General features: G+C 50.9%; 1 protein-coding gene across 1 annotated transcript in view; it reads left to right on the plus strand.

Annotated features, from left to right (window-relative positions):
• The window catches only part of TNPO3 (transportin 3), a 120,792-nt gene that overhangs the window by 46,362 nt on the left and 47,993 nt on the right, over positions 1 to 26,437 (plus strand). Inside the window, 7 exon segments of the mRNA XM_060246034.1 lie at positions 4,702 to 4,810; positions 4,813 to 4,901; positions 7,285 to 7,358; positions 11,544 to 11,700; positions 17,828 to 17,971; positions 20,172 to 20,347; positions 25,334 to 25,472. Coding sequence (XP_060102017.1) covers positions 4,702 to 4,810; positions 4,813 to 4,901; positions 7,285 to 7,358; positions 11,544 to 11,700; positions 17,828 to 17,971; positions 20,172 to 20,347; positions 25,334 to 25,472 — 888 coding nt within the window.

Genomic DNA, 26,437 nt, shown 5'->3' on the forward strand with positions numbered 1-26,437 from the left:
ACATAAGGGAAGCCATGTTGGATCAGGCCAGTGGCCCCTCCAGTCCAACACTCTGTGTCACATAAGAACATAAGAGAAGCCATGTTGGATCAGGCCAGTGGCCCCTCCAGTCCAACACTCTGTGTCACATAAGAACATAAGAGAAGCCATGTTGGATCAGGCCAGTGGCCCCTCCAGTCCAACACTCTATGTCACATAAGAACATAAGAGAAGCCATGTTGGATCAGGCCAATGGCCCATCCAGTCCAACACTCTGTGTCACATAAGAACATAAGAGAAGCCATGTTGGATCAGGCCAGTGGCCCCTCCAGTCCAACACTCTATGTCACATAAGAACATAAGAGAAGCCATGTTGGATCAGGCCAATGGTCCATCCAGTCCCAACACTCTGTGTCACATAAGAACATAAGGGAAGCCATGTTGGGTCAGGCCAACAGCCTATCCAGTCCAACACTCTGTGTCACATAAGAACATAAGAGAAGCCATGTTGGATCAGGCCAGTGGCCCATCCAGCCCAACACTCTGTGTCACAGAAGAACATAAGAGAAGCCCTGTTGAATCAGGCCAATGGCCCATCCAGTCCAACACTCTGTGTCACATGAGAACATAAGAGAAGCCATGTTGGATCGGGCCAATGGCCCATCCAGTCCAACAGTCTGTGTCACATAAGAACAGAAGAGAAGCCATGTTGGATCAGGCCAATGGACCATCCGGTCCAACACTCTGTGTCACACAGTGGCCACACACACAAAAAAAAGTGTCATCAAGAGGTCCACAAGTGGGGCTAGAAGTTCTTCCACTGTGGCCCCCACAAGCACCAAGAATACAGAGCATCACTGCCCCAGACTTAGAATTCCAACAATATTCTGTGGCTAATAACCACTGATGGATCTCTGCTCCAGATGTTTATCCAGTCCCCTCTTGAAGCTGGCTATATTCTTGTAGCCACCACCACCTCCTGTGGCAGTGAATTCCAGATGTTAGTTACCCTTTGGGGAAGAAGGACTTCCTTTTATCTGTTCTAACCCGACTGCTCAGCAATTTCATCGAATGCCCACGAGTTCTTGTATTGTGAGAAAGGGAGAAAAGTACTTCTTTCTCTACTTTCTCCATCTCATGCATTGTCTTGTAAACCTCGATCATGTCACCCCCCAGTCGACGTTTCTCCAAGCTAAAGAGCCCCAAGTTTAATATGCAGCCTCTTGCCACCGAGCAGTCTCGAGGCGGCTAACGAGAGCTAAGATATTAACAAGCATCAATTTAAAACACAGTGCAAGTAGAGGTTTAAGGGAGCCCATATAAACAGACTGAACTGGTTCCACCTGGATGGGGCCACCACAGAAAAGGCCCTTGTTCTCTTGTAGATGCCAGGCAAGTATCCTTGGGGCAGGCACCATGAGTAGGTTGCAGGTTATAGAATGCAAATTTTGGCGTGTGGGGGGGGGGATGTCAAAAGAGGTGGTCTGCCAGTTATGAAGGTCCCAGACCAAGGGTGTCAAACTCATTTGTTACAAGGGCCGGACCTGACATAAATGAGACCTTGTCTGGCTGGGCTGTGTGTGTCATGAAATGTAATGTCAGATAGCAGAGATAAAAACTTTATAAAGGACACAGAAGAACACAATGCAACTTAAAAAAAAAAAAAAAGCCTTAAAACATGCTTCAAACATTGGTTGGTCTTAAAGGTGCTTTCTTTGTATCTCTCCCATGGGATCCAGGGAAGTGGGAAAAGGAAGCTCTGGCTCTTTCCTTCCCCAGGGGACCAGGAAGGGGAGGAGCCTCATCCAATAGAAGGAAGAGAGGCTTGGCTCAGTAGCTGTGCTTTGTGGTTGAGAAAGCCCGGCGAAGCAAGCTCTCCCAGATAAGAGAGCTCTGGCTGACCCAAGGCCTTTCCAGCAGCTGCAAGTGGAGGAGTAGGGAATCAAACCCGGTTCTCCCAGATAAGAGAGCTCTGGCTGACCCAAGGCCATTCCAGCAGCTGCAAGTGGAGGAGTGGGGAATCAAACCCGGTTCTCCCAGATGAGAGAGCTCTGGCTGACCCAAGGCCATTCCAGCAGCTGCAAGAGGAGGAGTGGGGAATCAAACCCGGTTCTCCCAGATAAGAGAGCTCTGGCTGACCCAAGGCCATTCCAGCAGCTGCAAGTGGAGGAGTGGGGAATCAAACCCGGTTCTCCCAGATGAGAGAGCTCTGGCTGACCCAAGGCCATTCCAGCAGCTGCAAGTGGAGGAGTGGGGAATCAAACCCGGTTCTCCCAGATGAGAGAGCTCTGGCTGACCCAAGGCCATTCCAGCAGCTGCAAGAGGAGGAGTGGGGAATCAAACCCGGTTCTCCCAGATAAGAGAGCTCTGGCTGACCCAAGGCCATTCCAGCAGGTGCAAGTGGAGGAGTGGGGAATCAAACCCGGTTCTCCCAGATAAGAGAGCTCTGGCTGACCCAAGGCCATTCCAGCAGCTGCAAGTGGAGAAGTGGGGAATCAAACCCCGGTTCTCCCAGATAAGAGAGCTCTGGCTGACCCAAGGCCATTCCAGCAGCTGCAAGGGGAAGAGTGGGGAATCAAACCCCGGTTCTCCCAGATAAGAGAGCTCTGGCTGACCCAAGGCCATTCCAGCAGCTGCAAGTGGAGGAGTGGGGAATCAAACCCGGTTCTCCCAGATAAGAGTCCTCTCACTTAACCACTACATCAAAATGGCTCTCTCAACCAGGACCACCCTGGAGTTTCCACCATTCCTCCCTAGGCAGACTGCTAGACAAGGTTCCTCTCAGCCCCTAGTAATCCTCTCCACCTGGGCTGGAGGCCTGAAGGAAGAGGGCCGCAAGTCCGATCCTGGGAGGCATGCCCTACTCGGCCACCCGCCGCCGTTCTCCCTGCCTTCTTTCCTCGTCAAACGTAGCTGTGGGAATTGGTTTTCGAGCGCGAGGCCTTTTCATTTGAGAACTCATCAATATTTCAGCCCCGCTCCCGCAGACAGCGGCTCCGGGCTTGCTCCGTTTTGTCGTCTTCCCGGAGCCATTCCTGCCCCTGCTCGGCTTCCCGCGTCTGATGAGGCGGGCTAGCCGGGGCCTTCTCGGTGGGGGTGCCTGCCTGTTGGTGGTGATGAAAGGCAGGAGGCAGCGGTGAAAAGTGCTGTCAAGCCAAAGCCGGCTTTCGGCAACCGCGTGGGGGGTTCGCGGCAAGAGGCGTTCCGAGGTGGTTTGCCCTTGCTTGCCTTTGCTCACGAATCCGGGACTGACTTGGTGGTCTCCCGCCCGGGCCGACCCTGCTTAGCCTCAGTTCTTTCGCAACAAAACGAGAAACAATGGTGTAAAAGTTGAGCAACCGCAGCAATAAAACGCTGCATCCAGGGGTGTCAAGCATGCAGCCTGGGGGCCGAATCAGGCCCCCGGAGGGCTCCTATCAGGCCTCTAAGCCGGTGGTCCCCAACCTTTTCGGCACCAGGAACCAGCCCCAGGGCCCCCCCGGAAGGAAGTGGGAAGGAGGCAAGAACAGCGCGGCTTTTCCAGCAGGCCGCTGCCGCCGGTTTCCCTGCCAATCAGCTGATCGTGGGGGAAGGTCAGCCTTTACCAAACCCGGAAGCTGCTTCACGGTCACTTCCCCAGCCTTAGCATTGTGAAAACGGAGGGAGGAAGAGGAGACCCTGCGGGGGGGGGGGGGGCACGAAGCTGTGCAGCGCCGCAGGGGAGCGGCGAGGCTGGGTGGCCCGGGTGCTAACTGGCCATGGCCCAGTACTAGTCCGCGGCCCTGAGGTTGAGGACCCCTGCTCTAAGCAACTGGCTCTTCTTGGTCAGCCATAGCTCTGGCAGAGGTTGTCCTTGAAAGGGCAGTTTTTGTCAGAGCTCTCTTAGCCCCACCCACCTCACAGGGTGTCTGTTGTGTTTGTGTGTTGGGGGGGGAAGGTAAAGGACATTGTGAAAGCTCTGAGACTCTGAGATTCAGAGTATAGGGGGGATATAAATCCAATATCTCCTTCCTCCCTCCCTCCCTTCCCTCCTCCCTTTCTTCCTCCCTTCTTCCCTCCCCCTCCCTTCCTTCCTTCCCTTCCTTTCTTCCTCCCTCCCTCCTTTCCTCCCTTTCTCCCTCCCTCCCTTCCTTACTTCCCTCCCTTCCCTCCCTCCCTTCCTCCCTCCCTTCCCTCCTTTCCTCTCATCCCTCCCTCTCCCTCCCTCCCTTCCCTCCTTCCCTTTCTCTCTCCCTTCCCTCCCTCTCTCCCTCCCTCCCTCTCTCCCTCCCTCTTCCTCCCTCCCTTCCCTCCTTTCTCTCCTTTCCTCTCTTCCCTCCCTTCCCTCCCTCTCTTCCCTCCTTTCCTCCCTCCCTTTCTTCCTCTCTCCCTCCCTCCCTTCCCTCCCTCCCTCCCTTCCTTCCCTCCCTCCCTCAAACATCTGACGATCATGTTTTGTAGTTCTCAGACATCTGATGTTTGTTCTATGCGGCTCTTACGTTAAGTGAGTTTGGCCGCCCCTGTTTAGAGGAAACATTGGTTACCACCAGCGTCTGCTTTAGCAACCACGTTTTTGCACTTCGTACCAGTTCTTCGGCTTCCAGGTTGTAGCTTTTCAGATGATTTGGGCAGACTTACCGGTCCCCCCCCCCAAAAAAATCTCTGATTTGCCTGTAAAACAGTCTTTGTCTAGCTTGAAGCTACGGCTAAACCTGCCTTGGCCTGACTCTCTTGTCTTGTTTCGTGTCGCCTCTCCTCCGCCAGGTTCACGCTTGGGAGATTTCCGATCAGCTGCTACAGATCCGGCAGGACGTGGAGTCCTGCTACTTTGCAGCCCAAACCATGAAGATGAAAATCCAGACCTCATTCTACGAGCTCCGGCAGACTCACACGTCTCTCTGCGGGACTCTCTGCTCTCACACATCCAGAACTTGAAAGACATGTCCCCCGTCATCGTCACCCAGGTGAGCGGCCGGCCTGGGCGGGTGTCGGGAGGAGGGGACCCGACAAATGACTCTTGACTGGCTGGGACCCTCTGTTCAGAGGTGGGAGACCTCCAGATACTGGCCTGGGGATCCAGGGTTCTTGTGTTCTGTCCTGTCTGGCGCACTTATGCTCTATATCAGGGGGAGGGAACGTTGGCTCTCCAGATGTTTTCTGCCTACGACTCCCGTCAGCCCCAGCCAGCATGGCCAATGGCTGGGGCTGATGGGAGGTTGTAGGCAAAAAAACATCTGGAGAGCCAATGTTCCCTATCCCTGCTCTATATCCTTGGAGGGGGCATATTGGGGGGCTTCAGGAGTTCTGGCGCAGCTGGTAGACCTCCTGAGGGCACCTGGGTTTTGGCCACTGTGTGACACAGTATTGGGATTGTTTGGGCCCTTTTCTCGTGTTTTTATGTCTGGCCCATTCAGTCCAACACTCTGTGTCACATGAGAACATATGAGAAGCCACGTTGGATCAGGCCAGTAGCCCATCCAGTCCAACACTCTGTGTCACAGAAGAACATAAGAGAAGCCATGTTGGATCAGGCCAATGGCCCATCCAGTCCAACACTCTGTGTCACATAAGAACATAAGAGAAGCCATGTTGGGTCAGGCCAATGGCCCATCCAGTCCAACCCTCTGTGTCACATAAGAACATAAGAGAAGCCACGTTTGATCAGGCCAGTGGCCCATTCAGTCCAACACTCTGTGTCACATAAGAACATAAGAGAAGCTATGTTGGATCAGGCCAATGGCCCTTCCAGTTCAACACTCTGCATCACATAAGAACATAAGAGAAGCCATGTTGGGTCAGGCCAATGGCCCCTCCAGTCCAACACTCTGTGTCACAGAAGAACAGAAGAGAAGCCATGTTGGATCAGGCCAGTGGCCCATCCAATCCAACACTCTGTCACATAAGAACATAGGAGAAGCCATGTTGGATCAGGCCAGTGGTCCATCCAGTCCAACACTCTGTGTCACACAGTGGCCAAAAAACCCAGGTGCCATCAGGAGGTCCATCAGTGGGGCCAGGACACTACAAGCCCTTCCACTGTGCCCCCCCAAGCACCAAGAATACAGCGCATTCCTTCCCCAGACAGAAGAACGTAAGAGAAGCCATGTTGAATCAGGCCAATGGCCCATCCAGTCCAACCCTCTGTGTCGCATAAGAACATAAGAGAAGCCATGTTGGATCAGGCCAGTGGCCTATCCAGTCCAACACTCTGTGTCATACAGTGGCCAACCCCCCACCCCCCAAACCAGGTCCGCTCAGGAGGTCCATTAGTGGGGCCAGGACACTAGAAACCCTTCCACTGTGCCTCCCAGTACCAAGAATACAGAGCATCACTGCCCAGACAGAGAGTTCCAACAATGCACTTTGGCTAATAACCACTGATGGACCTCTGCTCCAGATGTTTATCCAATCCCCTCTTAAAGCTGGCTATGCTTGTAGCTGCCACCACCTCCTGTGGCAGTGAATTCCTTGTGTTAATTACCCTTTAGGGTGAAGAAGGTCTTCCTTTTGGATTATGAATGTTTTATCGTGGAGTGAGATGGACAAACTAACTAGAACTCTAAGAGACTATGATCTAGGTATATTCAAAAAGGAGTGGAAGAAATTTAAAGGATCTATGGAGAAAGAGAGGAATGTAAAAAGACATTGGACAATTTTTTAATATTGATGAGGGGGGAAAAAAATATTGAACTTTGATCAGTTAGTGGTACCTTTAGTATTGAACTTAAATATATAACTTCGGGGAAGTCAAACAAGGGAGGGACGGGGATTGAAATATCATATGGGTTAGTACAGGAAATTTATAATTAAGTTTGTAACCATATGTTATCAATAAATTGTTAAAACACAAGAAGGTCTTCCTTTTATCCGTTGTAACTTGACTACTCAGCAATTTCATTGAATGTCCATGTATTCTCGTATTGTGAGAAAGGGAGAAAAGGACTTCTTTCTCTACCATCTCTATCCCATGCGTCATCTTTTAAACCTCTGTCATGTCATGAAGGGGACAGCGCAGAGTTGGTTTCTGTTGCTTCAGAAGGAAGGACCAGAACCAATGGGTTGAAATTAAATCAGAAGGGTTTCCGGCTCAAGATGAGCGTTCCCCAGTGGAACAGAACGTCCTCCTTGTGAGTTGGTGGGCTCTTCTGCCTTGGAGGTTTTTAAACGGAGGCTAGATGACCATCTGACAGCAATGCAGATCCTGTGAACTTAGGGGGAGTTGTTTGTGAATTCGCTGCATTGTGCAGGGGGTTGGACTAGATGACCCTGAAGGGTCCCTTCCACAACTCTACGATTCTATGGATGGGCTTATCTGAACCTGCTGCTCTTTCCTTCTCCCCTTTGCAGCTGGCATTAGCAATAGCAGACCTCGCCCTACAGATGGCCTCCTGGAAGGGCTGCGTCCACACACTGGTTGAAAAGTAAGTAACTCCGCTCAGCAAGAAATTCCAAAAAATTGTAAACTGCTTTGCACCTATGGTGAAATGTTGAAACGGATTGTTTCTAAATACCTTAATAGCTTCCTTTGAAGTCTATGATATTTGAATAATGTCTCGGAATTGCTGAACTAGAAGAAGATGACTGCAGATTTATATCCCGCCCTTCTCTCTGAATCAGAGACTCAGGGCGGCTTACAATCTCCCATGTCTTCTCCCCCAATAACAGACACCTTGTGGGGTGGGTGGGGCTGAGAGGGCTCTCACAGCAGCTGCCATTTCAAAAACAGAGACTCAGAGCGGCTTTCAATCTCCCATGTCTTCTCCCCCCACAACAGACACCTTGTAAAGTGTGTGGGGCTGAGAGGGCTCTCACAGCAGCTACCCTTTCAAGGACAACTCCTGCGAGAGCTCTGGCTGACCCAAGGCCATTCCAGCAGCTGCAAGCGGAGCCAGAGCTCTCCTTATCTGGGAGAACCGGGCTGGATTCCCCACTCCTCCACTTGCAGCTGCTGGAATGGCCTTGGGTCAGCTAGAGCTCTCTTATCTGGGAGAACTGGGTTTGATTCCCCACTCCTCCACTTGCAGCTGCAGGAATGGCCTTGGGTCAGCCATAGATCTCTTATCTGGGAGAACCGGGTTTCATTCCCCACTGCTCCACTTGCAGCTTCTGGAATGGCCTTGGGTCAGCCAGAGCTCTCTTATCTGGGAGAACTGGGTTTGATTCCCCACTCCTCCACTTGCAGCTGCTGGAATGGCCTTGGGTCAGCCATAGCTCTCTTATCTGGGAGAACCAGGTTTGATTCCCCACTCCTCCACTTGCAGCTGCTGGAATGGCCTTGGGTCAGCCAGAGCTCTCTTATCTGGGAGAACCGGGTTTGATTCCCCACTCCTCCACTTGCAGCTGCTGGAATGGCCTTGGGTCAGCCAGAGCTCTCTTATCTGGGAGAACCGGGTTTGATTCCCCACTCCTCCGCTTGCAGCTGCTGGAATGGTCTTGGGTCAGCCAGAGCTCTCTTATCTGGAAGAACCGGGTTTGATTCCCCACTCCTCCACTTGCAGCTGCTGGACTGGCCTTGGGTCAGCCATTAGCTCCTGGCAGAGGTTGTCCTTGAAAGGGCAGCTGCTGTGAGAGTTCTCTCAGCCCCACCCACCTCCCAGGGTGTCTGTTGTGGGGCAAGAAGGTATAGGAGATTGTAAACTGCTCTGAGATTCAGAGTACAGGGCGGGATATAAATCCAATATCATCATGTCAGTTATCTTAGCCAATATATATCAATATGTGTGTGTGTATAAAGAGCCCAGTGGTGCAGAGTGGTAAAGCTGCAGTACTGCAGTCAAACTCTCTTCTCAAGACCTGAGTTCGATCCCAGTGGAAGCTGGGTTCAGGTAGCCGGCTCCTCAGCAGCTAGAATTCTTCTGGCACAGAAATGGAAACTTCAAAAAATTCCCACGAGGTCAGACTTGATGGGGAAAATACTGGAAACGGCAGAGATGGACTATTGATCCCAGTTGCGGGCTGGGAAATCTACGGAAGAAGCAAGAAAATATTGGGAGAAATTACATGCGTGGTTAGTTACTTAAGATTCTCTGGTGTGAACTTTTATCTCCCTCTCCTGTCATGAATATTATAATATCATATATTGTAGACATGTAAGCTTAAGAAGATAACTCAAATGAAGACTTACAATTGTTAAAATGTTTATTTAGAGTTCGATGATATGGTGTAAAGCAATAATAATATTTGATAATGTGACTCTAAGGAAGTATTTCCGTATAGATTAGACTATATTGGTATCGATATTTATATTTCTACTTTTCTATTTCCATTTCCCCTGTTCCCCTCTATTTTTCTGAAAACTAATAAAAATTTTCAACCAGGTAGCCGGCTCCAGGCTTACTCAGCCTTCCATCTTTCCGAGATCGGTAAAATGAGTCTCCAGCTTGCTGGGGGGGGGGTGGGGGGGGCGGGGAAGTGTAGATGACTTGGGAAGGCAATGGCAAACCACCCCGTAAAAAGTCTGCTGAAAAATGTCGTGATACGACATCACCCCAGAGTCGGAAATTACTGGCACTTACACAGGGGACTACCTTTACCTTTTTTACACACACAGACGCACGCGCGCGCGCACACACACTCTCCATATTTTCAAATGGCATAAACTTAAAGAAGGAGCAGATTCTGATTTGCATTTCTGTGCTATTGCCAATTTGGCTGCATAAATTAAAACCATTCGTTTTAATAGAGGATGTTTTAAATCCTATTCTAAGATTCAACTGAAAAAAATCAGGTGTCAATGGTAACCTCAAGCCTGTTATTTCTGTGACTTTATTCATTATACCCTTCCAAAATGGAAAAAAATCCTTGGACATCAGAACCAACAGTGCAGGTAAGTGCCTAATCGCTTACAACTGTTTCCAGCAAAGTGGTTTAGTTCAAGGGTGTCATACATGCAGTTCGGGGGCCGAATCAGGCCCTTGGAGGGCTCCTGTCACCTGTGAGATATCATGATGTGAGACAGCCAAGGTGGGCATAGGAGCAGCCATGTTGGATCAGGCCAATGGCCCACAGTCCAACACTCTGTGTCACATAAGAACATAAGAGAAGCCATGTTGGATCAGGCCAATGGCCCATCCAGTCCAACACTCTGTGTCACATAAGAACATAAGAGAAGCCATGTTGGATCAGGCCAGTGGTCCATCCAGTCCAACACTCTGTATCACAGAAGAACATAAGAGAAGCCATGTTGGATCAGGCCAATGGCCCATCCAGTCCAAAACTCTGTGTCACATAAGAACATAAGAGAAGCCATGTTGGATCAGGCCAATGGCCCATCCAGTCCAACACTCTGTGTCACACATAAGAGAAGCCATGTTGGATCAGGCCAATGGCCCATCCAGTCCAACACTCTGTGTCACATAAGAACATAAGAGAAGCCATGTTGGATCAGGCCAGTGGCCCATCCAGTCCAACACTCTGTGTCACATAAGAACATAAGAGAAGCCATGTTGGATCAAGCCAATGGCCCATCATGTCCAACACTCTGTGTCACATAAGAACATAAGAGAAGCCATACTGGATCAGGCCAATGGCCCATCCAGTCCAACACTCTGTGTCACATAAGAACATAAGAGAAGCCATGTTGGATCAGGCCAGTGGCCCATCCAGTCCATGTCACACAGTGGCCAAACAAACCAAGTGCCATCAGGAGGTCCACCAGTGGGGCTAGAAGCCTCCCTCAGGCACCAAAAATACAGAGCATCACTGCCCTAGACAGAGTTCCAACAATAGGCTGTGGCTAACAGCCACTGGTGGACCTCTGCTCTGCTTGAAGATGGTGATTCTCTCACCTCTCAGCCGCCTCCTCTCCAGACTTCACATCCCCAGCTCCTTCAACCTTTCCTCTTGGTCTCCAGTCCCCTCCCCATCTTCGTCGCCCTCCTGTGGACCCGTTCCAGCTTTTCTCTATCCTTCTTAAAATGTGGTGCCCAAAACTGAAGACAATACTCCAGGTGAGGTCTTACCATAGCAGAGTAAAGCGATACCGTCTCTTCACGAATCATAGAATTGTAGAGTTGGAACAGACCTCCAGGGTCATCTAATCCAACCCCCTGCCCAAGGCAGGAAACTCACAAACCCCTCCCCCTAAATTCACAGGATCCTCATTGCTGTCAGATGGCCATCTAGCCTCTGCTTAAAAACCTCCAAGGAAGGAGAGCCCACCACCTCCTGTGGAAGCCTGTTCCACTGAAGAATCACTCTAACGGTCAGGAAGTTCTTCCTCATGTTGAGGCGGAAACTCTTTTTATTTAATTTCAACCCGTTGGTTCTGGTCCTACCTTCCGGGGCCCCAGAAAACAATTCCACCCCCTCCTCTAGATGACAGTCCTTCAAGGACTTGGAGATGGTGATCCTGTCCCCTCTCAGCCGCCTCCTCTCCAGGCTAAACTTCTCTGCGTGCTGCTGAGCTGTCTGTTTTTAAAATGTTTTTATTATATTTCATTGTTTTATCGTATGCCGTACTCCGCCCTGAGCCTTACGGGGAACGGACGGGGTGGAAATAGACTGCAATAAAAGATAAATCAGTATATCTGCCAGTTTCCGTGGAGCGGAATGCCATACCACTGTTGGGGTTTTTCACGCCTCCCTTTCCTCCCCTGGACCTCCAGGTACAATAACGACGTGACGTCGCTGCCCTTCTTGCTGGAGATCCTGACAGTGCTCCCGGAAGAAGTCCACAGCCGCTCCTTGCGCATCGGGGCCAACCGGCGCACCGAGATCATCGAGGACCTGGCCTTCTACTCCAGCACGGTGGTCTCGCTGCTGGTAAGCTGGGATCCACCCCACGGATTCGCGAGGGAGAGAGCTCGGGAGGCGGGGCCTGCAAGGCAGCGTCGCCCGTTTGTCAGAGCGCCGCCCTTGGCCGGCACGGGCTGGCTTTGACTCGGTCCCCGCTCGGCCCTGAATCTCTCCGGGGGACCCTGGATCGGTTGCTCTCTAACCTACCTCGCAGGGTGTGCGTTTGCAATAAAAAAGGCCAACGCCATGCTGGAAATTATTAGGAAGGGAATTGAAAACAAATCAGCCAGTATCATAATGCCCCTGTATAAATCGATGGTGCGGTCTCATTTGGAATACTGTGTACAATTCTGGTCGCCGCACCTCAAAAAGGATATTATAGCATTGGAGAAAGTCCAGAAAAGGGCAACTAGAATGATTAAAGGGCTGGAACACTTTCCCTATGAAGAAAGGTTGAAACGCTTGGGACTCTTTAGCTTGGAGAAACGTCGACTGCGGGGTGACATGATAGAGGTTTACAAGATAATAATAATAATTTTTTATTTCTATCCTGCCCTCCCCGCCGGAGCAGGCTCAGGGCGGCTCACAACAGAAAACACACATTACATCATGCATGGGATGGAGAAAGTAGAGAAAGAAGTACTTTTCTTCCTTTCTCACAATACAAGAATTCGTGGGCATTCGATGAAATTGCTGAGCAGTCGGCTTAAAACGGATAAAAGGAAGTCCTTCTTCACCCAAAGGGTGATTAACATGTGGAATTCACTGCCACAGGAGGTGGTGGCGGCCACAAGCATATTCAAGAGGGGTTTAGATAAAAATATGGAGCAGAGGTCCATCAGTGGCTATTAGCCGCAGTGTGTGTGTGTATATACAAAAATTTTTTGCCACTGTGTGACACAGAGTGTTGGACTGGATGGGCCACTGGCCTGATCCAACATGGCTTCTCTTATGTTCTTATATGACACAGAGTGTTGGACTGGATGGGCCATTGGCCTGATCTAACATGGCTTCTCTTATGTTCTTATGGATTTAGCGAGCAGGCCTCCGATTCAGCAGGAGCTTGTGGGAGCCCAGCTCCTGAACCTTTCTGAGGGTTCCCTCCTCCCCGCTTCCTCTCCACTTATCCATTGAATATGAGGTGCAGCTGCATAACAATCCCTGGATTAGGAAAGCAGGCAGCCAGCCAGACACACCCCCAGCAGCCCTCATGAACCCCCACACCAGCCCTCATGAACCCCCTGGAGAAGCCCACGCCACCCTTTCGTCACTTCTGATGTGATTTTAGCCAGCCTTATGTGATTTTACCTGACCTTTTGACTGGGGAGGGAGGCGGCCAAGGAGAGCCCCAGGTGAGCGAGGCCTGCTTGGGCTGGCTGGCTCTCTTAGACAGCCCAAGGAGGCCTCGCTCGCTCGGGGCTCTCCTTTCTTGCATCGGGTTGCTTTTGGCTGCGGAGGGTGGGGGCAGCATAATCTAATGAGTGATGCTAATGAGCTCCACCACCTATTTTCCTACAAAACGTCTCCTGGTTGTGAGGGCAAGAAAGAGGAGGGAGAGCCAGGTAGGTTGCCTTTTGGAGGAAGGGGTGGGATACCTCTGCCCACCTGTTGCAGGCTTATTGAGCCGTCAGCTCCTGGTTAACCTGTCACTTAAGAACAACTGATTTTCATCCCCAGAAGTCTGGTCCAGGAACGGTGTTCTTTGGGGGAGGAGTTCTGGTTCCACCATAAGCAAGCACCTGGGAGCCAGTTTGGTGTAGTGGTGAAGTGCACAGACTCTGATCTGGGAGAATCGGGTTTGATTCTCCACTCCTCCACCTGCAGCTGCTGGAATGGACTTGGGTCAGCCAGAGCTCTCTTATCTGGGAGAACCGGGTTTGATTCCCCCCTCCTCCACTTGCAGCTGCTGGAATGGCCTTGGGTCAGCCAGAGCTCTTATCTGGGAGAACCGGGTTTGATTCCCCACTCCTCCACTTGCACCTGCTGGAATGGCCTTGGGTCAGCCAGAGCTCTCGCAGGAGTTGTCCTTGAAAGGGCAGCTTCTGTCCGAGCTCTCTCAGCCCCACCCACCTCACAGGGTGTCTGTTGTGGGGGGAGAAGTTATAGGGGATTGTGGGCCACTCTGAGACTTCGATTCAGAGAGAAAGGTGGGGTATAAATCTGCAGTCTTCTCCTCTCTCAGCCCCACCTACCTCACAGGGTGTCTGTTGTGGGGGAGGGGAAGGTAAAGGAGATTGTGAGCCGCTCTGAGATTCAGAGTATAAGGCAGGACATAAATCCAATATCATCGTCTTCACCTGCCTCATATGTAGGAACTCCCGCTTTCAGTTAACACACTTAGCTGCCTGCTGTTGAGGCAACTCTGTCTAGGTCAGTATTGTCTGCTCTGACTGACTGTCTCTCTCAGGACATGAGCTAATTTGAAAAGGGTTTGGGGGGTTTTTGCGTACACCATGGAGGGGAGTTTTTCTTCCTCTTGCATTACAGGTCAGTTTGGTGTAGTAATAAAGTGTGCAGACTCTTATCTGGGAGAACCGGGTTTGATTCCCCACTCCTCCACTTGCAGCTGCTGGAATGGCCTTGGGTCAGCCAGAGCTCTCTTATCTGGGAGAACCGGGTTTGATTCCCCACTCCTCCACTCGCAGCTGCTGGAATGGCCTTGGGTCAGCCATAGCTCTCTTATCTGGGAGAACTGGGTTTGATTCCCCACTCCTCCCCTTGCAGCTGCTGGAATGGCCTTGGGTCAGCCATGGCTCTCTTATCTGGGAGAACCGGGTTTGATTCCCCACTCCTCCACTTGCAGCTGCTGGAATGGCCTTGGGTCAGCCAGAGCTCTCTTATCTGGGAGAACTGGGTTTGATTCCCCACTTCTCCACTTGCAGCTGCTGGAATGGCCTTGGGTCAGCCAGAGCTCTTTCATCTGGGAGAACCGGGTTTGATTCCCCCCTCCTCCACCTGCACCTGCTGGAATGGCCTTGGGTCAGCCAGAGCTCTCTTATCTGGGAGAACCGGGTTTGATTCCCCACTCCTTCACCTGCACCTGCTGGAATGGCCTTGGGTCAGCCATAGCTCTGGCAGAGGTTGTCCTTGAATGGGCAGCTGCTGTGAGAGCGCTTTGAGCCCCACCTCACAGGATGTCTGTTCTGCGGGGGAGGAAGATATAGGGCAGTGGTGGCAAACGGTAGCTCTCCAGATGTTTTTTGCCTACAGCTCCCATTGGCCATGCTGGCTGAGGCTGATGGGAGTTGTGGGCAAAAAAACATCTGGAGGGCTACCGTTGGCCATCCCTAATATAGGAGGTTGTGAGCCACTCTGAGTCTCTGATTCAGAGAGAAGGAAAAGGAAAGGAAATGTCCCCTGTGCAAGCACCAGTCGTTTCCAACTCTGGGGTGACGTTGCTTTCTCAACGTTTTCACAGCAGACTTATTACGGGGTGGTTTGCCATTGCCTTCCCCAGTCATTACACTTTTCCCCCAGCAAGCTGGGGATTCATTGACTGACCTCGGAAGGATGGAAGGCTGAGTCAACCTTGGGCCGGCTACCTGAACCAGCTTTCGCTGGGATAGAACTCAGGTCATGAGCAGAGAGTTCAGACCACAGTACTGCAGTTCTGCTGCTTTACCGCTCTGCGCCACGGGGCCGCAGAGAGAAGGGTGGGGTATAAATCTGCCGTCTTCTTCTTTAGGGAGACTGGGAGTTTAGACAGGCAAATAGATGCCTGAGTACAAAGGAGTAGAGGGGAAAATTTTATTTATTTATTTATTTATTCTATAACTTATACCCCGCCCTTCCCATAAAATGACTCAGGGCGGCTCACAGCAAACAATAAAACAAAGTACAGAGTTATTACATTTAAAAAGTCGAAGGATTTAAAAACCTAAAAACCTTAAATTCTTAACATTAAAACTATACAATATATTTCACAGAGGTCTAATAAGCTACATTTATCCAGTCAGGCGTAGGCTAACCGGAAGAGGGTTGTCTTACAGGCCGTGCGGAACTGAGTAAGATCCCGCAGGGCCCTCACCTCTTCCGGCAGCTGGTTCCACCATGTAGGGGCCATTGTAGAAAAGGCCCTGTCTCTGGTTGACTTGAGACGGACTTCCTTAGGCCCGGGGATGGTGAGAAGGCTTTGAGTCCTTCTTCAGCACTTCCAAGATAAGGAGGCAAGGGCTGGAGTTGCCTCATTGTCTTGATTGCATTGGCCAGATTATCAGAGAGGGTCCCCCTTAGGGCGACCGAGAGCTTAGATAGGGAAGTAGATGGCTGAATACCTTCCATAAAGAAGTCGAGAGAAGAACCTTCAGCACTTAAGATAAGGAAGCAAGGGCTGGAGCCTTATTATTAATTGTGTCATTCAAAAGGTGAGCTTATCAAAGAAGGAACCCTTTAAGCCCTTGGGGAAAGGGCTCGTTCCTTGACTCCCTCCAGATGCGGCTTTCATCACATGATTAATGCAGGAGTCATTTCACTGACTATCGTTGGTTTGATCCTGACTCCATCTTTAGGGGAGGGAGGTGGCTGAGTGGCACAGTCTTTGCCTGGAAAGCTGAAGGTCCCTGGTTCAATCCCTGGCATCTCCAACTCAAAAGGGTCCAGGCAAGTCCAGCTTGAGACCCTGGAGAGCCGCTGCCAGTCTGCGTAGACCACACTGACTTGGATGGACCCAGGGTCTGATTCAGTAGAAGGCAGCTTCATAGGTTCAGTGGTGGGCCTGTTCTAAGATGCGCAGGTGTACAGAGGTTCAAGATGGAGGAGGTTCCTTTGAGGAGGGTGTCCTTCTGCATGCCAAGCGGATGCTGTACCACTAAATCACAGCTTTTCCCATGCGAGTGCGGACTTCATCAGTAATCTGGACGGGAGATCACAGGGATGCCTGTTTTCCATCATCAATTAGCGGTGTGGTTAAGAACATCAGAGAAGCCATGTTGGATCAGGCCAGTGGCCCCTCCAGTTCAACACTCTGTGTTTCATAAGAACAGAAGAGAAGCCCTGTTGGATCAGGCCAATGGCCCATCCAATTCAACATTCTGTGTCACATAAGAGAAGCCCTGTTGGATCAGGCCAATGGCCCCTCCAGTCCAACACTCTGTGTCACATAAGAACATAACAGAAGCCATGTTGGATCAGGCCAGTGGCCCATTCAGTCCAACACTCTGTGTCACATAAGAACATAAGAGAAGCCATGTTGGATCAGGCCAGTGGCCCCTCCAGTCCAACACTCTGTGTCACATAAGAACATAAGAGAAGCCATGTTGGATCAGGCCAATGGCCCATCCAGTCCAACACTTTGTGTCACATAAGAGAAGCCATGTTGGATCAGGCCAGTGGCCCCTCCAATCCAACACTCTGTGTTACATAAGAGAAGCCATGTTGGATTAGACAAGTGGCCCCTCCAGTCCAACACTCTGTGTCACATAAGAACAGATGAGAAGTCATGTTGGATCAGGCCAGTGGCCCATCCAGTCCAACCTTCTGTGTCACATAAGAACATAAGAGGAGCCACTATTGGACCTCTGCTCCGTATGCTTATCCAATCCTCTCTTGAAGCTCTCTATGCTTGTATCCTCTACCACCTCCTGTGGCAGTGAATTCCACATGTTAATCACCCTTTGGGTGAAGAACGACTTCCTTTTATCCATTCTAACCTGACTGCTCAGCAATTCAATGAAATATTGAATGCCCACGAGTTCTTGTATTGTGAGAAAGGGAGAAAAAGACTTCTTTTTCTGCTTTCTCCATCCCATGCATAATCTTGTAAACCTCTATCATGTCACCTCGCAGTCGCCGTTTCTCCAAGCTAAAGAGCCCCAAGCGTTTTAACCTTTCTTCATAGGAAAAGTGTTCCAATCCTTTAATCATTCTAGTTGCCCTTTTCTGCACTTTTTCCAGTGCTATAATATCCTTTTTTACATGCGGTGACCAGAATTGTACACAGTATTCCAAATGAGACCGCACCATCGATTTATACAGGGGCATTAAGATACTGGCTGATTTATTTTCAGTTCCCTTTCTAATCATTCCCAGCATGGCGTTGGCCTTTTTTATTGCAATTACACACTGTCTCGACATTGTTCTCAACAAGGTCAGACCCCATTCGCCTTGAAGGTGGGATTTGTTTGTCGCAGCGTCCTCTCCTCTTCCTTCTGCGCAGGTGACCTGCGTCGGGAAGGCCGGCAACGACGAGAAGATGCTCATCAAGATCTTCCGCTGCCTGGGAAGCTGGTTCAACCTCGGAGTCTTGGACGGCACCTTCATGGCCAACAGCAAGTTGCTCTCGCTGCTCTTCGAGGTCCTGGTATGTCTTCCAGCCCGTCGAGCCCCAAGTCCTTTAGCTCAGGGGTGTCAACCATGCGGCCCGGGGGCCAAATCAGGCCCCTGGAGGTTCCTGCAAGGCCCACGCACAAGTCTGCTTTCTTTTCCCTCTCTCTTGCCTCCTGTGTCACCGCTTGCTTTGCTAGGCTTGCTCAGTAACGCAGGAACTACAGAGGTAAAGCCTCTTATTTTTTTCCATTCGCTTGGGGAGGAAGGGGAGAAGGGGGATCTTGCTTTGCCAGGCTCTCTCAATCGCACAGTAGAGCTACAGAGCAAAACCTCTGTTTTCTCCATTGGCTGAGTCTCCTCCCTTGGGGAGGAAAGGAGAAAGGCAGAGCTGGTTTTTCCAGGCTCTCTCAATCGCACAGCAGAGCTACTGAGCCAAGCCCCTCTCCCTTCTATTGGCTGAGGCTTCTCCCCCTCCTCGTCCCCTAGGGAGGGAGGGAAAGAGCCAGAGCTTCCTTTGCACAGTTCCGCTGATCCCACGGGAGAGATAAAAAAAAAATAATCTTTAATTGTGTTTGTCTGTGTCCGTTTCTAAATCTCCACTTTACGCTTTCTGACACACGTGGGTGGCATAGCCCGACAAGGTCTCACTTCTGGCCCTCGTAACAAATGAGTTTGACACTCCTGCCTTAGCAGGTCTGAAGGGCTCGGAGGCAGGGGTTTCTCTCATTTGCTGGGGGGTACAAGGAGCGTAAGACCCAGGGCGGGAGGGGCTCTGCATCTTCCCCAAATGTCAAGTCAGGTAAGAACCCCCCCCAATGCTTTCTCATGGCTCGTGTGCATGTCTGAGGACTCAAGAGGCAAAAGGGTGGGTTTGCTCTGGTCGGTCGCCCTGTGGCAAAAGTATCTAGAAACTGTGATAGTATAATCCTGAATTAGACTCCCTTTAGAATTTTGGTAACTTGTTTGACCTTGTCTTTAAAATGGGTCTCTCTTCTTCGTGGGCTTTGGGGGAAGCAGAATCCATGACACCCGGCATTCAGCATTTGGACATTTTGTAGAATGTTGGCCTCTGGACAATATGTCATTGTCTGGCATTTTGAAAAAGTGTAGAATTTCGTAAGCAGCCCCGTGGCAGAGTGGTAAAGCTGCAGTACTGCAGTCAGAGCCCTCTGCGCACGACCTGAGTTCGATCCCCGGCGGAAGCTGGGTTTTCAGGTAGCCGGTTCGAGGTTGACTCAGTCTTCCATCCTTCCGAGGTTGGTCAAATGAGTCCCCAGCTTGCTGGGGGGAAAGCGCAGAAGACTGGGAAAGGGCAAAGCAACCCCACAACACCCCAGTCACCCCAGAATGGGAAACGACTGGTGCTTAAGAACATAAGACAAGCCATTTTGGATCAGGCCAATGGCCCATCCAGTCCAACACTCTGTGTCACACAGTGACCAATATATATATATGTGTGTGTGTGTGTGTGTGTACACACACACACACACTGTGGCTAATAGCCACTGATGGACCTCTGCTCCATATTTTCATCCAATTCCGTCTTGAAGCCGGCTATGCTTCTAGCCACCACCACCTCCTGTGGCAGTGAATTTCACATGTTAATCACCCTTTGGGTGAAGAAGGACTTCCTTTAATCCGTTCTAACCTGACTGCTCAGCAATTTCATTGAATGCCCACGAGTTCTTGTATTGTGAGAAAGGGAGAAAAGTACTTCTTTCTCTACCTTCTCCATCCCATGCATTATCTTATAAACCTCTATCATGTCACCCCGCAGTCGACTTTTCTGCAAGCTAAAGAGCCCCAAGCGTTTCAACCTTTCTTCATAGGGAAAGTGTTCCAGCCCTTTAATCATTCTAGTTGCCCTTTTCTGCACTTTTTCCAATGCTATAATATCCTTTTTGAGTTGCGATGACCAGAATTGCACACAGTACTCCAAACGAGGCCGCACCATCGATTTATACATGGATTTATGGTGCTTGTACAGGGGACGACCTTGACCTTTAAAATTTGGCAATCGGGGGAAGGCAGCTCCCTTCTGTGTATCCCCTGACCTTCAGCCATTCGGGTTGCTTAAGCGAAGCCGATATCAGCAATCGTAGAGGAAGGGGGGACGTAGCTGCCCTGTGGCAAGAGAGGCAGCCCCCAAAGTTAGCTGCCGGGCAGTCCAGTCCCTCCCCCCACCCTCCCCACCCCCAGATGTCTAACCCGGCTACTGCTCTGTCCCCTCCCAGCAACAGGACAAGACGTCGTCGAATCTTCACGAAGCCGCGTCGGACTGCGTCTGTTCGGCGCTCTACGCCATCGAGAACGTGGAGACCAACCTTCCGCTGGCCCTGCAGCTCTTCCAGGGGGTCCTGACCCTTGAGACCGCCTACCACATGGCCGTGGCCCGAGAGGATCTGGACAAGTGAGTGGACACCTGGGAAGGCCTCGTTGGCACCTGTAGTAGGCAAAGGGGTACTGCCTATTCAGCATTCAGGTGCTCCCATGGGTCTTGCCATGGGAGGTTGCTGAGAGCCAGTGTTGGTGTAGTGGTGAAGTGTGCAGACTCTTATCTGGGAGAACCGGGTTTGATTCCCCCCTCCTCCACTTGCAGCTGCTGGAATGGCCTTGTGTCAGCCAGAGCTCTCTTATCTGGGAGAACCGGGTTTGATTCCCCTCTCCTCCACTCGCAGCTGCTGGAATGGCCTTGGGTCAGCCAGAGCTCTTATCTGGAAGAACCGGGTTTGATTCCCCCCTCCTCCACTTGCAGCTGCTGGAATGGCCTTGGGTCAGCCAGAGCTCTCTTAGCTGGGAGAACCGGGTTGGATTCCCCACTCCTCCACTCGCAGCTTCTGGAATGGCCTTGGGTCAGCCAGAGCTCTCTTATCTGGGAGAACCGGGTTTAATTCCCCACTCCTCCACTCTCAGCTGCTGGAATGGCCTTGGGTCAGCCAGAGCTCTCTTATCTGGGAGAACCAGGTTGGATTCGCCACTCCTCCACTCACAGCTGCTGGAATGGCCTTGGGTCAGCCAGAGCTCTCTTATCTGGGTGAACCGGGTTTGATTCCCCACTCCTCCACTTGCGGCTGCTGGAATGGCCTTGGGTCAGCCAGAGCTCTCTTATCTGGGAGAACCGGGTTGGATTCCCCACTCCTCCACTTGCGGCTGCTGGAATGGCCTTGGGTCAGCCAGAGCTCTCTTATCTGGGAGACCCGGGTTTGATTCCCCACTCCTCCACTTGCACCTGCTAGCATGGCCTTGGGTCAGCCAGAGCTCTCTTATCTGGGAGAACCGGGTTTGATTCCCCACTCCTCCACTCACAGCTGCTGGAATGGCCTTTGGTCAGCCAGAGCTCTCTTATCTGGGAGAACCGGGTTTGATTTCCCCCTCCTCCACTTGCAGCTGCTGGAATGGCCTTGGGTCAGCCAGAGCTCTCTTATCTGGGAGAACCGGGTTTGATTCCCCACTCCTCCACTCACAGCTGCTGGAATGGCCTTGGGTCAGCCAGAGCTTTCTTATCTGGGAGAACACGGTTTGATTCCCCCCTCCTCCACTTGCACTTGCTGGAATGTCCTTGGGTCAGCCAGAGCTCTCTTATCTGGGAGAACACGGTTTGATTCCCCACTCCTCCACTTGCAGCTGCTGGAATAGCCTTGGGTCAGCCAGAGCTCTCTTATCTGGGAGAACACGGTTTGATTCCCCACTCCTCCACTTGCACCTGCTGGAATGGCCTTGGGTCAGCCAGAGCTCTTTTATCTGAGAGAACGCGGTTTGATTCCCCACTCCTCCACTTGCACCTGCTGGAATGGCCTTGGGTCAGCCACGGTTCTTGCAGAGTTGTCCTTGAAAGGGCAGTTTCTGTCAGAGCTCTCTCAGCCCCACCCACCTCACAGCCAGTTGGGTGCAGTGGTGAAGTGCGCGGATTCTTATCTGGGAGAACCGTGTTTGATTTTCCACTCCTCCACTTGCAGCTGCTGGAAGGACCTTGGGTCAGCCAGAGCTCTCACAGAGGTGTCCTTTAAACGGCAGTTTCAGTTAGATCTCTCTCTGCCCCACCCACCTCACAGGGTGTTTGTTCTGGGGGAAGAAGATAAAGGAGATTGTAAGCTGTTGTAAGATCCAGAGTATAGGGCGGGATATAAATCCAGTATCATCATCAAAATACCATCTGTAAAGGCCTGGGTCTTGAGGGTTCCCGTTTAAGAGCTCGGAAATTAAATCAGAAGAGTTTTCGGCTAAACATTAGGAGAAACCAGGCATCATTTTGGGCAAGAGCTCACAGGAGCAGAGCTCTGGAACCTCTAAATTGAATTGTGGTCTTTCTTTCTTGCCCCCCCCCCAGCCCCGCCCTTGCTTCAGGGCTCCATTGTTCAAACCCCCTGTGAGAATTTTGCTAAACTCTGACAAACTTTCTAATATTTTGCCCCACAAAAAATGGGAAAATAACCAAAACCTATGAAGGCGCAGAGTGGTGAAGCTGCAGTGCTGCAGTCGGAGCCCTCTGCTCATGACCTGAGTTCGATCCCAGAGGAAGCTGGTTCAGGTAGCCGGCTCCAGGTTGACTCAGCCTTCCATCCTTCCGAGGTCGGTCAAAGGAGTCCCCAGCTTGCTGGGGGGAAAGTGTAGATGACTGGGGAAGGCAAGGGCAAACCATCCCGTAAAAAGTCTGCCGTGAAAACGTGAAAGCAACGTCACCCCAGAGTCGGAAATGGCTGGTGCTTGCACAGGGGATGTCCTTTTTTTTTTAATGAAGCAGACAGATGGGAATCTTCACCATGCCACTGTGGCCACATAGGAGGAAGTAATTTATAATGTATGAGGGGAGTAAGGTTTTATTATGACAGTTCTAATTCAAGAAGTATTTTAAGGTAAATGCTGAGCTGATATGATTGAGTACACCTTCCGGCGATGTCAAAGGTGTGTGGCATATGCAAATGAGTTGTGCTAATGAGTTCCAGCACCTCTTTTTCTATGAAATGATCCCTGGGAACATATGAACATATGAAGCTGCCTTCTACTGAATCAGACCCCCCTCGGTCCATTAAAGTCAGTCTTGTCTCCTCAGACTGGCAGCGGCTCTCCAGGGTCTCAAGCTGAGGTTTTTCACGCCTATTTGCCTGGACCCTTTTGAGTTGGAGATGCTGGGGATTGAACCTGGGACCTTCTGCTTACCAAGTGGATGCTCTACCAATGAGCCACCATCCCTCCCTTGACCAGCAGTGGCTCTCCAGGGTCTCAAGCTGAGGTTTTCCACACCTATTTGCCTGGACCCTTCTTAGTTGGAGATGCCGGAGATTGAACCTGGGACCTTCTGCTTACCAAGCAGATGCTCTACCACTGAGCTGCTGTCCCTCCCCAAGATTCCAGATGGTTCATCCATGGAACAGGCTTCCGAGGCGATGGGCCCTCCTTCCAGTTTGGTGTAGTGGTGAAGTGCATAAATTATTCTCTGGGAGAACCGGGTTTGATTTCCCACTCCTTCCTATGCAGCTGCTTGAATGGCCTTGGGTCAGCCATAGCTCTCTCAGAGCTGTCCTTGAAAGGGCAGCTGCTTTAAGAGCTCTCTCAGCCCCACATACCTCACAGGGTGTCTGCTGTGGGGGCGGGGGAATGTAGGGGAGATTGTGACTGCTCTGAGACTGAGACTCAAAGTGTAGGGCGGGATATAAATCCAGTATCTTCTTCAATATTTCTTCCTTGGAAGTTTTTAAGCAGAGGCTAGATCGCCATCTGATGGCAATGCTGATTTTGAGAGCTTAGGCAGACCATGAGAAGGAGGGCAAGAAGGGTTGCATCAGCGCTTGTTTCTCGTGGCCCCTTACACATGGGATAGAGAAGACAGAGAAAGAAGCCCTTTTCTCCCTTTCTCACAATACAAGAACTCGTGGGCATTCAATGAAATTGCTGAGCAGTCGGGTTAGAACAGATAAAAGGAAGTCCTTCTTCATCCAAAGGGTGATTAACATGTGGAATTCACTGCCACAGGAGGTGGCGGCAGCTACAAGCATTGCCAGCGTCAAGTGGGGATTGGATAAAAATATGGAGTAGAGCTCCATCAGTGGCTATTAGCCACAGCGTATTGCTGGAACTCTCTGTCTGTGGCAGTGATGCTCTGTATTCTTGTGCTTGGGGGAGGCACAGTGGGAGGGCTTCTAGCCCCACTGGTGGACCTCCTGATGGCACTTGTGACACAGAGTGTTGGACTGGATGGGCCATTGCCCTGATCCAAGATGGCTTCTTTTATGTTCTTACGTGACACAGATTATTGGACTTGATGGGCCATTGGCCTGATCCAAGATGGCTTCTCTCATGTTCTTATGTGACACAGATTATTGGACTGGATGGGCCATTGGCCTGATCCAACATGGCTTTTTTTATGTTCCTACGTGACACAAAGTGTTGGACTGGATGAGTTACTAGCCTGATCCAACATGGCTTCTCTTATGTTATGTGACACAGAGCGTTAGACTGGATGGGCCATTGGCCTGATCCAAGATGGCTTCTTTTATGTTCTTACGTGACACAGAGTGTTGGACTGGATGAGCCATTGGCCTGATCCAACGTGACTTCTCTTGTGTGACACAGAGCGGTGGAATGGATGGGCCATTGGCCTGATCCAAGTTGGCTTCTTTTATGTTCTTAGGTGACACAGAGTGTTGGACTGGACGGGCCATTGGCCTGTTCCAACTTGGCTTCTCTTATTTTCTTATGTGACACAGAGTGTTGGACTGGATGGGCCATTAGACTCATCCAAGATGGCTTCTTTTATGCTCTTACGTGACACAGAGTGTTGGACTGGATGAGCTATTGGCCTGATCCAACATGACTTCTCTTATGTGACACAGAGTGTTGGACTGGATGGGCCATTGTCCTGATCCAACATGGTTTCTGTTATGTTCTCATGTGACACAGAATGTTGGACTGGATGGGCCATTGGCCTGATCCAAGATGGCTTCTTTTATGCTCTTACGTGACACAGAGTGTTGTACTGGATGAGCCATTGTCCTGATCCAACATGGCTTCTCTTACATGACACAGAGTGTTGGACTGGATTGGGCCATTGGCCTCATGCAGCATGGCTTTTTTTATATTCTTATGTGACACAGAGTGTTGGACTGGGTGGGCCACTGGCCTTAGCCAAGATGGCTTCTCTTATGTTCTTCTTCCATGCCTAGGGAAATGCTGATTGCCACTCGGAGGTTAGGAAGGCATTTTCCTCTAGGCCAGACTGGCTCAGTGACCCTGGAGGTTTTTTGCTTTCTTCTAGTCGTAGAGCAGGGGTCCCTGGGGGAGAGGAGGGAGGTAGCAGGAGGATGGACTCCATGACCTTTGTGGTCCCTTCCAGCTGTATGTTTCATGTGACCTTCTGTGCCCACTCAGTGACCTTCCCATCCCCTTTCCTCTCTTCCAGGGTTCTGAATTATTGCCGGATCTTCACCGAACTCTGCGAGACGTTCCTGGATAAAATCGTTTGCACGCCGGGCCACGGCCTGGGGGACTTAAGGACTATAGAGCTGCTCTTGATCTGCGCGGGCCACCCGCAGTACGAGGTAGGAAGGGAAGCAGCCCTCCTTCCCCCCCGGTGATTGGCAGAACCAAGGTAGCGTCCTTGTGAGGTGGAGAAGATGGAATGACTGTTGGGCTGTCGGAGTGGGGTGCAGAGATGTTGAATGGAGGCGCCACGTTCTTTGCGTGTCTACCAGCAGAAGGGGGCACTGCTGTGGGTACGAGTTCAAAACACTCTTCTGCCCCTTCACAGGGAATTGAAAGCAAATCAGCCGGTATCATAATGCCCCTGTATAAATTGATGCTGCGGCCTCATTTGGAGTCGGGTGTACAATTCTGGTCACCGCACCTCAAAAAAGATATTCTAGCTCTGCGAAAAGGGCAGAAAAGGGCAATTAGAATGATTAAAGGGTTGGAAGACATTCCCTCTGAAGAAAGGTTAAAGTGTTTGGGCCTCTTTAGCTTGGAGAAACGTCGACTGCGGGGTGACATGAGAGAGGTTTACAAGATAATGCATGGGATAGAGGAGGCAGAGAAAGAAGTTCTTTTCTCCCTTTCTCACAATATGAGAACTCGTGGGCACTCAATGAAATTGCTGAGCAGTTGGGTTAGAATGGGTAAAAGGAAGTCCTTCTTCACCCAAAGGGTGATTAACAAGTGGAATTCACTGCCACAGGAGGTGGTGGTGGCTACAAACATTGCCAGCTTCAAGAGGGGATTAGATAAGCGTATGGAGCAGAGGTCCATTAGTGGGTATTTGCCACTGCCTATTGTTGGAACTCTGTCCAGGGCATTGATGCTCTGTATTCTCGGTGCTTAGGGGAGGGGGGCAACAGTGGGTGGGCTTCTAGTGTCCTAGCCCCACTGATAGACCTCTTGATGGCTCCTGCTTTTTTGGCCACAGAGTGGTGTGACTGGATGGGCCACTGGCCTGATCCAACATGGCTTCTCTGATGTTCTTCTGTGACAAAGAATGCTGGACTGGAGGGGCCACTGGCCTGATCCAAGA

This window comes from Heteronotia binoei, chromosome 8 (assembly GCF_032191835.1).
Source record: "Heteronotia binoei isolate CCM8104 ecotype False Entrance Well chromosome 8, APGP_CSIRO_Hbin_v1, whole genome shotgun sequence".
In the NCBI taxonomy this organism is placed as follows: domain Eukaryota; kingdom Metazoa; phylum Chordata; class Lepidosauria; order Squamata; family Gekkonidae; genus Heteronotia; species Heteronotia binoei.